The 12,365-nt window shown below is 39.1% G+C and overlaps 1 protein-coding gene across 2 annotated transcripts in view; it reads right to left on the reverse strand.

Moving 5' to 3' along the window:
* Positions 1 to 12,365, reverse strand: part of ptprt (protein tyrosine phosphatase receptor type T) — a 305,407-nt gene that overhangs the window by 189,161 nt on the left and 103,881 nt on the right. For both annotated transcript variants that reach the window (XM_087799988.1, XM_087799990.1), the window contains exon 8: positions 8,166 to 8,459. In XM_087799988.1, the coding sequence (XP_087656114.1) occupies positions 8,166 to 8,459 (294 nt within the window). The remainder of the gene's footprint in view (positions 1 to 8,165; positions 8,460 to 12,365) is intronic.

Genomic DNA, 12,365 nt, shown 5'->3' on the forward strand with positions numbered 1-12,365 from the left:
GCAGGGAGACAGGAAGTACTTTTACTGCATGATATTTAGGGGAACACCTGGATTATGCAGATTCATTGTGTGTCAGGTTATCTTGTATCTACAGTGAGGACAATGAAACACTCATCCATCCATGGTCTACTTAAAGCTTGTCACTAGTGAACTCAATCGGTAGAGCTTTTGATCTGGAAGATGCGGGTTCGAATCCCACACTCGGAATTGTATATTTTCGATGTTATAATGTTTTATGCAGTAGAACATTTTTTGGTTTATTTATTAAAGGCAATAATTCAGGTTCCACAGCTTTTAATACTGCATTATGCATCCAAGATAGTTTTTATAACTCATCTTTTTTCTTTTTATTTAGCATTATTTATATTTTTATTAGCCGCAATAACCCACATCATATGAAACTATACATTTTTACTTTTTGATTATTTATATTCTTACATAATTGACAAAAAGAGAGTAAGTTATGAAGAATAGAATAGTTTAGTATTTGTTTGAGGGGATTCAATTATTTACCGATCATTTTGTTGTAAAATAATTTAGATTTTATTGGTTAGTTTTTTACGGAATAAGTGAAAACCTCTTGAACAAATTACAAGATGTTTTGGGGATCCTGGGTTGTTGTTAAAGGAGTAAAAAGTACCTTTTTCTATTTATCGGTTTATTTTTCTGGTTAGATTTGTTCGTCAAAGCTAGCATTAGCATTCAAATAAAGCGTTACAATAAGGGTCTAACATAGAACCACATTTTGCTAAAAACAATTAGCAACAGCGTAGCATAAAATTAATCGAAAATAATGTCTGATAGACTTCAATCAAGTGTTCAACTTCAAATTAATTTTTTAAACCCAAGCAAAACTGTTAGCATTAGCAAAAGAAATGCCTTAAAATTGACACATTTAGCCTTGTTTAGCTATAAAAATCAATATCTTTTGCGTAATCTGACGCTTGTATTTAGTCACATATACATATATAGACTTATAAACTGCTAGCTCTTGTTTCATGTTGATAAACAGACTTCACGCTACTCTCGCCTCACACCTTCCCAGACTAAAGACCTGTTATGAGACGTGATTCCTGGCACCTCAGTGTTTTCCAGCTTCAATATTTGTTGTTTATTCGGTTCCTCAAAGTAACTTGGACGCTGTGACCTCGACCCAGATTTAACTGGCGGTAAAAAGTGCTTTTAATGATCGTAAAAAAAAGAGTTTCTTAGTAAAGGACCACCTGGTTAATGGAGTCATCGGGTGCATGACGTCTGAAGACCTTAATCAAGTTTGGAATCTGAAGAGGATTGTGTTCATTCATGGAATGGTTGCAAGAATCTGCCGGTACTGAGGTTTTAACGGCGAAGGTCAGGAGAGGCTGCGTTTGAGCGATTGAGAGATGATTTTTGGATTCAAAGCTTTGAGACGCTTGGTTGATATTAAACTGTATTCAAAAAAGACGTTTTTAATACATGTTGAGGAGATAAAACCTCATGAAGCTCGACACCTGAGATCGACATCCACAGATATGTAAACGAAAAGTTCTGAAACTCATCATCATCATCGTCGTCTTCATCATCTCCTCCTTCAACTTTACATCACCTGAAACTCGACGTAGCCTCAAAACGTTCACTTGGCTCCTGCTCCTGCTATAAATAGCAGCTTTTCACTTGAAAGCATCTCCTCTCACTTTCACCTCCTCCTCACTCCTGCTGGATTCACTTTCTACGTGAAGGATGTTAATGTAACTGTTGGCTGATACGTTCGCCTTTAAAAGATGAACCTGCCGCAGATAAATCTCCTCCCGCGGTGGGTTTTTCTCTCCCTTTATTGGGCTCTAATGTGAACATTGGCTAACCATATCAGCCTAAATCATGTGGTGTTTATAGACTTACAGCGCCACACTTTTATCCGCTGAAAAATAGCTGCTTTCATGAGAGGGATGTTAATGTGGGCGTCGGCTAATGTGATGCGCCATAAAGATGGATTTTTAATTCACCTGCTGGGTTTAAATCTAGTGGAACGGCCGGCGAAAGTGAAGCGATGTTCTGCCAAGTTCAGCGAGGATTCATTAAGTTTGGCGTCGGCGCCGCATCGACGTCCAAAGACGGATTGGCAGTTTAGGACCAACGGAAATAACAAAGTGATCTTGTTCAACATGTTGAGACAAAGTTGTGATGACAAGAAACTCGTTTTTATAGTTTAATAGTTCAAGTTCAATGGAACGTGTGCTCTTGGATGTCGTTGGTGATCCTAAGATACACTTTTGTCATTGGGAGGGACTTGAAAAGGACAATATAAGAGAGTTTAAATAAAGTTTGGGAGTTCAACTGACTTGGACAGTGGACGGTCTGTGGAGATACCAGGTCTAAGATCAGGACTTGTGTGTCCGGAGCAGATGCACAGAATAAGTCTGTGGGTTGAATCGCTGATTAAATATCCAATAAAGACAATTTAATGTCACATTTCAGCCAATGATCTGCACTTGACCTCCATTAGCACCACTTAAGGACCTGTTCCTGCTGACTCCTGACTGCTATCAGGTTCCATCAACCAGAGTGTAGATCTAGAACACATGCACAGACCTGCTGCGAGTTAAATCCATTTCAAGATATATTTGATAAAGATAAATCCAATTCTATACTCTTTATTTACAAGGGTGAAAAGCTAATCGTTAATAAAGAAATCCAACCACGACAGACTATGGTGGAAAGTCTCTTGAGTTGCCTCTTGACTCTGAACTCTGGTCTAAATGAGATGGAATTCAGACGTCAACATTGTAATACCATGAAGACTAATATTACCTTCGCCAGGTCACGTGATTTTCTGTGTTGAACCGTCTGTATGTGTCGGTTTATTTTACTGTTGATTTCAATGAAACTTTATAACGGGTCATTAAACAGTTGATTAGACTTCACTTCCGTCTGGACCCGGAACAGTTTTGAAGGGACGGTCACACACGCTATTGATTTAAGTAAACAGTCAACTTGGACTTTTATTTATTGTGTTATTTTTTTTATAAAGAATGTAAAGTGAGATTCTCATATCACAATAAACTATCGTACCTTTGGACAGGCTAACAAGCAGAGCTTAAGCAGCAATTTAAAACCTAGTATAGGTTTAAAAATAAAAAAAGTTCATGGCTCCTCCCACTGTTGTAAAATTGTAACTGTTAACAGTCGTGAAAATTGAAATGTCTCCAGCCCCGGCCCCCAAAACAACAGTAAGGGTCTTATTAGATCGATTTCCTGGTTTGTCTTACTGGAAATGTATTTTGTAAAAATAAACCGACAGCGACAACAGAAATAAATGAAACTACAGTTTGGTCTTAACAGTGACACTCATGGGGATCTACTACTGAGTGGGTCGTCCAGGGAAAGATGAGGGTCCGCCGTCTATACTGGGAGTGTTTCCTGTCTGTGTAGCATGTTAGCCTTTTAGCTTCCACTGAAAACGATCTTAAAGTATAGACTTGTTTATTTTTCTCATGATATTGAGGCTTCAATACAAGAGGGACGTTACAGACGAGCAGTTTGGGGGTATTTAGATGTTTTTAAGTGTCTTTTTGGACGAAGATGAAGACGAAGACAACTGAGCTGCAGTCGCTACATTAAAATGAACAAACATTTTTTGTCTATAACTCCAAAAGGAACAGATTACTCTGAAATAATCCCAACTCTAAATTGACATGGGGGTGAGTAGAAAATGAGTGAATCACTTTAACCTTCTTCTCCACGATGCTAATAAACGCAGAGTTGCAAGTATCGACGTCGCGAGAACAAACCGTCCTTGACCAGAACGAAAGACGACTCGCGGACGTGTCAAGACACGAGAAGAAGGATGAAAAACTCACGGAGGTCTTTTCTGATTAAAGGACCGACTGGTCCACCGGGTTTCATTTGTCAGGGAGAAGAAAATAACACAAAACAACAAGATGAATTATTCCTAATCCTTGAGAAGAGAGAGAGGAGTGATGGACGCCGTCGATAGCGAGGAGGAGCGGCGTTATAAAAATCAATCACCATCAAGGCCGCCTCCTCCACGCACCTCGAGGGGAGATGGTGAAGATCCCCCGTCAATCCGGTCCTCACCGCTAATGTTCGGAGCCAAGAGAAACACCCGGACCCCGGTGGGAGTCCCCGGGGTTGTGGGTGAAATGGCCTGAATCCTCGTGTGAGCGATGGCAGCCAGACGTGTGGTGAAGTGGCTTCTGTTGGATTTCCACACAATAGAGACGTCACTGCAATGTTGTGGTTCCATGGTGAGAGTTTCTCGTCGCGTCAGAAGGTTCCAGATGACGATTCTGACTCCGGCAGCGTGACAGACAGACGTCCTGATTGGACAATTATCTCCTTATTTTTTTACGCCGGAATACGATCCGGTTGCTTCTGGAGTTCAAGCTCATCAGGAAGTTCCCGACTCTGAGTAGATGTTTCCGAGACAATCATCTCGCTAATTGTTTGACATCATTTTTTTCCTTTCAAAATTAATCAGGACTAAATGGATCATTAAAGTTTTGGATTGGATTTTGAGGAGAAGTCAGAGCGACAGGACGTCTCGGCGATCAGAAGCCGAGCCTGGAGCTGTTTATCTGGAATCATCCCCCGAGACGAGGGACGAGGACGAGTCTAATGGTCGACATCAATTAGTGCTGCTGTAGCTAAAGATGCAGAAGATGCTTCCTGTCAGACGCGGACCCTCCGTCCAGCCGCTCCCGCGTTCTATCGCATTATTTCCTGCGCCCGCCGTTAAATGGAAGCGACAGCAGATTAACAATTAAAACCAGACTGCGGGGCCATCGTGACCAGGAAGTGGAAAGTCCTCTGCAAATAATCTAATTGCGTCGTTCAATTTAAACGTCGGTTTTTAATCTTGGTTTCACGATATTTACTTTTTACATCCATTTCACGCTCGCCGATCCCAACCCCCGGGGTTGTCACAACCGATCAGTGGACGGCCGTCACGTCGACGCTGCTGATTATTTTCTGCCGCCCGAGCTACCTTCCTGACGCTCACCTGAACGGAGAGGTGAGCGCAGTAGGTGTGCGCAGACACACACACACACTCAGGCGCTAGCAGGCTTGTGAACATCTGTCATACCTGCCTGCTCGCATCGCATCAGGCGAGGACACACACTCACCATCCCGCCGAGCAGCCTTTGAACACTTGTGACAGGCAAATATTGCGCCACTAGCACAGGAACACATGTTCGCGTCTTCCTTCTTCTCGTCTCCGACAAAGGTGGCGACAACAAAGCGCTTCCCTTCGACGTCTTGTAAACAGATTTTAAATCATAGTTTCAAACCTGTACACTTGTTTTCAACATGAACAGTAGAACAAAAAAGTCCATTATTCTCCAGTAGTTGCACTTTTTTTTTTAGATATTTGTCATCTTTCAGGCTGAACGTTCTTGATGTAATGTTTAAATGTTGTAGTTACACATTAGCAACTGTTCCCAACTACAGAAGGGCCAATATTGGTCTGTCTATCGTCAAACATTAAAATAAAGTACATGGTATTGATTATTACTATTGAATGAAGCTGTATTTTGTTAAAAAAAACACTTTTAATGCATCAAGAGTCTTGTTTTAGGTAAAGTTTCCTCAAATAATGAGCCTATCAAATTAGAGAAAAAGGGGTGTTAGGTTTATGTTTTTCCAAAAATGTTTGTCGGTCATATTTTATTTTGATTTTGCCGTTTGTCTCATAACTAATCTCATGAAAAACTCCAACTCTCCTGACATTAAGTAAATGTTCTCCAAGACACAGTAAGTAAGTTCCTCATCTTGACCATGTTTTACACTTTATTACTTTATAAAGTTGCTCTGTAATCTGAGCGAACGAGAGGTTACGAGAGTCCATTATGACGTAATAATGACTTCACTCCTCCAGCTCCAGCCAGATGTAATCATGCCCCGCTTTGTTTATACAAAGTGTCCCTTGGAGGTGGAGACTTCAGGGGCTTGTGTGTCATGCTGTTCACTGCTTAGCTGTTGTCGCCACTATATATATATACACGTATACATATATATATATATAGATGTATAGATTCACATGGAAATTACATACTATATTTTCAGTATTTGACAAAAAATGTGTGTATATATATACAGTATATGCACTATATAAATATATATATAATATATATATATATAGTGACAATAACTCACACGCTGTAAGTGCAAAGATAAAGTAAAGAGTGAAAAGCAAGATGGCGGATAGAGGTTATAAATTGCAAGATTAAGGACAAATAGGTTCAGATTCCATTACTAGTTAAACTAAAGAATATATAAAAGTGTTAAAGTATATTTTTTCTATTGTTTTTTTATGTGACACACATCTTAATACGTGTCACAAACTCCTTTATCATTAAAAGGTTAAACTAATAAATGTATTAAAGCAGACCGTGAGCGCAGCTTTAAAGAGGAAAAACATGACAATTGACGAAACAATAACCGCAGGTTGTGCGTCTGAAGCTTTTAAAGAAATGAATTGTGATGAATCTCATCAGCGCTGAGGAAGAAAAGGCTGCGTGGCTAAAATAAAAGGAGATGAAGTCGTTCATCATCAGCTTTTCTTTGACACGCTCACCCACAATAACAAGCAGAATATTTCCTCCTATGATGGAGGAGGTTGGAGCGAGGGATGGAAGGAAACAATAGAAGGTGAGAGCGAGGGAAGAATGGAGCGAGTGTGTGATGTTTAACACGTTATTTTCACCTTCCATAACCAAAGTGTGAAAATGCAGATCATCAAAGCGAATCAACACCAACAATCAGCGCAACCATTACAGAACAAACAACCTCCAACATTTCCTGCTCATTAATAAGACTTTAGAAATGTGACAATGTTTAGATTTATTTATGTATTTCAGTGCATGATTTTGTCTTAATATCACTTTTTATGCCACATATTTTAAGTGATAGTTTAATTCAAACTTCACTCATTTCCTACTCACCCTCATGTCGGCTAATGTTGGATTATTTTCAGGGTAATCTGTTCTTTTTAGAGTTTTGAATGTTTATTCATTTTAAGCGACTTCATCCAAAAAAACACTTAAAAACATCCAAATACCTTCATACTGCTCAACTGTAACGTCCATCTTGGAATCAAAGCTCCACATGAGAAGAATTGTTAAAGAAAAACTTAAACAAGTCTGTATTTAAAGATTGTTTTTAGCAGATGCAGCTAGGCTATCAGCTAGGTTAGCAGCTGGGCTAGCATCTAGGTTAGCAGCTAGGCTAACAGCTAGGTTAGCAGCTAGGCTAGCCACTAGGTTAGCGGCTAGGCTAGCAGCTAGGTTAGCAGCTAGACCATCATCCGACACGGACAGTAAGTACTCCAGATAAACGGTCTACAATGGAAGTGCTTGCGATATTTATATATCTATATACTGTATATATATTGGGATAATGGCCTAGCTGCTAACCTAGCTACTAACCAAGCAGCGTCCACTAAAAACAAGCTTTAAATACAGACTTGTTTAAGTTTTTCTTTAACAATTCCTTACTTCGAGGCTTCAATCCAAGATGGACGTTACAGTCGAGCAGTATGAAGGTATTTGGATGTTTTTAAGTGTTTTTTGGACGAAGACGAAGACAACTGAGCTCCAGTCGCTACATTAAAATGAACAAACATTTGTGTATAAAACTCTAAAAAGAACATTACTATTCTAAATTAATTTAAATAATCCAACTCATAAAATAATCAACATGAGTCGACATGAGGGTGAGTAGAAAATGAGTGATAAACTTTCACTTTAATTTATACTTTATACTTAATTGTTCTGGTTTATCCAGTTTCTTAATAAATATATTCATTACGTATTCATTAACAATATCTTTTTATATATATACCTCATCAAAACAAGGTCATTTAATAATGGTGGAACATGATTGGTAGATGTTAAGATGTTTGACAGTTGGATCCATCAGAGATTTGATTAAAACTCGCTCTTTGTTTAATGAATTGCCACTTGTGTCGTCCTCGACCCCATGACCTCCAGGCATGATTGCCCCCTACAGGACCTCCTCCGTCAGCCGGGCCCTTGAACAACCCGCCGTCTCCATGGGAACCATCTCAACACCGCAATTATCATCATCTTCTATTTGTTCTCTGATGAAAGCTTATCTTTTCTAGGTTTATTCTTGGACGGCGAGAGGAAGCTGGAGTTCAGATCTACCTGCACACTTGGTCCTCGTCACCAGCGGTGGCCCCGGAGGTCCGGTCCCGCCCTCGCCGGGCCTGGACAGCAGGACCTTGATCTCGTACTCCACGTCCGGGTCCAGGTGCCAGAGCTTGTAGGTGGGCGCGTCCACCACGTGGGTCTCGGCCCAGTTCCCCGAGGTGGTGCGGTACTCCACCTCCTTCAGGATGATGGGCCCGTCTCCGATGATGCTGTTGGCGTTGGGTTTGATCCACAGGTAGGTGGCGCCGACGGCCAGTAGCTCTGGCGGTGCGATGGGCGTAGGTGGCGCTGTTGAGAGAGAGGAAGGAAAACTTGTTAATGATGGAAACTTGTGCGCGATAAAGTCAATATTATCTATATTTAATGGATCTATGGAATCTTTTCTTATCTCAAAAATAAATTTCACGAGATTTTTGAGCTGAAAAATAAATAATGACTAATTGTTTAAAGTATATCAGTGTCATTGGAATATTGAAGTTTAAATTTTAGATTTAAAATGTTGAAACTTTGAATTTGTTCTATTGAAAGGTTGCTGTTGTTTTTTGAGCATTTATTCTTAATATACTAATTCAATAGTTTGCATATGTTTTAATATGTTTTATTTAATAATTTAATAATGGAATTTGTATATTTAATCCTTGAAATCAAATAAAATATATATTTTTAATGAAATTGAAAAAAATACACAGTTTGATATTATTATCAATAAACTCTTAAAAATACATTTTTTTTAATACATATTTTTAACAGGTAGCCTTTTAAATACAATTTAAAAATGTTGGTTCAATTGTGCCAAAATTTTCAAATTAATTTAAATAAATTATTCAAAGAAAGGATAAACAAATTCAACCTTTCATTATAGAAAATATTTGACAAATAATCCAATTAAAATGAATAAAATTGGCTTAAATAATTTCCAATGTTTGAAAAACAACCTTTTTTAATGAAAATTAATTAATAATAAAATGCTTTGTCACTGATATACTTCCATATAAATATGATTAACTAATCGCAATTAACCGATCATTTCTAGTTAAAAGATCGGACACAAAATATGGCACAAACTACTGTCATCTTTCCACGAGCAACAAAATAAAAAACAGGGTTTTTTCGGCCACTTTTGAAAACGTCTCACGAGAGACGATTCTTCAAAGACCATGAAATGAAAACAAACTTTCTCTACAAAATTGATTCAAGTCATAAAAAGCCTCTTTAAACCGGACTCTTCTTCTCCACGTTTAACAACTTTTACGGCTCCAGTGTGAGCGAGCGCCCGGCGCTCCATCCTGGTTACGGCGGCGTCGATTCGGGCGGCGCCGGCGTCTCCGGGTCGCGTGTTAAACATGGCCGGAGCGATTGATGGATGTGTCGGCGCTCCGGGAAAGCGGAGTTGACGGCCTAACATCGCGACGAGACGGAGATGGAGAGTGAAAGGAGGCATTTAGCATTAACGCGGAAAACAGCCGCCGGTGAAGGAAACACTTCAGAGGAAGAGTTCCCAACCTTTCGCTTTCATCCATCATGTCGCTGAACTGCCGCTGACAGCCGCGTTATACTCTTAAAATAATAGCTTCTGTCAGGACTAAAAGCCCGCGACTGGTTTATGACTTCCTTTTTTTTCACGATGACAGCCACTGTGCAGTTGGCTTAAGGAAGGGTGGATGAAAAAGAACATGTTGAATAGAAACGGACATGTATTATTTTGATGGATTCATGACAGATTATAATTCACAAAGTATTCTGGGATTTAAAATGATTCATTTGGTGTTTTACAAGTTATTTATTTTCCATTTTATACGTTTGTCCACTGTTGTGCTAGTTATCATATTTGAATAAAAAAAGACAAGTAAGTTGCTAACAGTCGTGGCTAGCTGTTAGCCACGACTGTTAGCAACTTACTTGTATTTATTATCTGTTCGTCCACCTTTTTGCTAGTAATGCTAATCGTTGCTAACTGCCATCTCATAGCAAATTACTTGTCTCTTTTGAATAAAAGATGAAGCCATAATCCCCTTTTTTAAGCTCCAAAAAAAGATACATATGTTATAATTTCATTTAAATGTAATGTATTAACAACTATACTACACATGATCATTTTACTATATGAAGCTAATTGTTGCTAACTGCTAAGTTATAGCAATTTACTCTCTTTTGAATAAAAAAGGAAGCCAAAAATGAAGGTGTCATCATTTAAAGCTCTTAAAAAATGATAAGAATATCTTATTATTTATTTTAAATGTATTGTATTAACAACTATAACAACTATACTTCTAATCATAACGCTAATTGTTGCTAGCTGATAGCTGATAGCAACATATTTGACTCTTATCATAAAACAAATTATGCCACAGATCAACAATTTACCTTGAATGACTTCAATGATTATTAATAAATAATAATTTAAATAATTCATTTCTATACTACACTTTTATACTAGTGCACATTAACCATCTGAATCCTCAGTACTTGTTGTAGAATTGTAGAAATTGATGTATTATCAGTTTATCCGCTGTTAATGATGCTAACCATTGCTAGCTGTTAGCAACTTACTTGTCAGTTTTCATTCAAACATCTTACAATCTAATTTAAATGAATCAATTACTATAGTGTTGCAAGAAGGTTGCTGGTTCAATTCCAGGCCAAGCCAACTTGCCTGGGTTTACTCCGGACACTCCGGTTTCCTCCCACAGTCCAAAAACATACAGAGGTTGATTGAGAACTTTGGGGGAAATTGTCCGTAAATATGAGTGTGTGTGTGAATGGTTGTCTGTCTTTGTGTGTCCTGAGACAGACTGGTGTCCTGTCCAGGGTGTCCCCTGCCTCTCGCCCTATGACACTGGGATGGACTCCAGTCTCCCCACGACCCCCATAAGGGATAAAGTGGTAGAAAATGAATGAATGAATTACTATAGTATTACGCATTAACTTTTGAAATGAAAATACATCAATTCATGTTGTTTTTTTAGTAGCTGTTACTAATGAGTGTATTTAATCTGAACGTAAACGACAAACAAGTTCAGCTTCAGACTCGCTTCGCTCCGTGTTTTCTGCTGATCCAACAGAAAGTCGACGCTCGTCACTCGCTCCTGATGTTCCTCGGGGGGGCGACGGAGAAGGTTGATGAATCGAACCCTTCGTCTGTCTCCTCCCCGGGGTCTCCCTCGCCTCCCACCAACAACTCATTTGCAGGGACCCGATCCAGGGACCCCCCAGTGACACGCAACCTGGCGCCCCGATGAAGCAGAAGGACAGGAACCCCCGACGCACTCGTAACAAGATGCGACAAATTAACTTTGTGAAAATCCTTGAAGTGGTAACACAACTAGAGGAGGGAACGTGGACACAATACAAGCAAGAACAACACAACACAAAATGTTGTAACAAACTTGTTATTACAGTCTTGTGTACAGAAGGTCTGGTCACATGACAGGTACAGGCCTGTAGATACTACTACAGTCAGGGAATTATGAATGAAGTATCTCTGATGTCAGTGAGTACACGATCTGGTGAATCCATGATCCATCAGTGTGTGTACTTCACTTTCAAAAACACAACTTTATTCAAAAAATTCATGATCAAATGTTTCCTCTGAGTCTCAAATGAATTCAATGAAACAGAGAGAAAAATAAATCATCACATATTTAGGTCTGTCCTAAATTGCACACTTCTGCACTTACACTGCAATATTTTGAGTACACAAGTGCATCCCGATGAGCAGTGTGTGAAAAGGTATTTGCAATGTAATGAGCACTTTGTCGCTAAACGTCACTACTTCCAGCAGATACCAACGTAAATGTCTCGAGAAAACACTCATTTTACCTCAAAACAACACAACAACAGTAATAACACAATGAAACAGAAATTAATAACTTGTTTCAATTGATGAAAACTGCTGTCAAGCGTCGATGATTGTGTAGTTCTGTCTCAAATCAAACTCTGCTGCTACACACTTACAGTGTAGTTCTGTCTCAAATCAAACTCTGCTGCTACACACTTACAGTGTAGTTCTGTCTCAAATCAAACTCTGCTGCTACACACTTACAGTGTAGTTCTGTCTCAAATCAAACTCTGCTGCTACACACTTACAGTGTAGTTCTGTCTCAAATCAAACTCTGCTGCTACACACTTACAGTGTAGTTCTGTCTCAAATCAAACTCTGCTGCTACACACTTACAGTGTAGTTCTGTCTCAAAT

The sequence above is a fragment of the Callionymus lyra genome, chromosome 10 (assembly GCF_982586985.1).
Source record: "Callionymus lyra chromosome 10, fCalLyr1.hap1.1, whole genome shotgun sequence".
In the NCBI taxonomy this organism is placed as follows: Eukaryota; Metazoa; Chordata; class Actinopteri; order Syngnathiformes; family Callionymidae; genus Callionymus; species Callionymus lyra.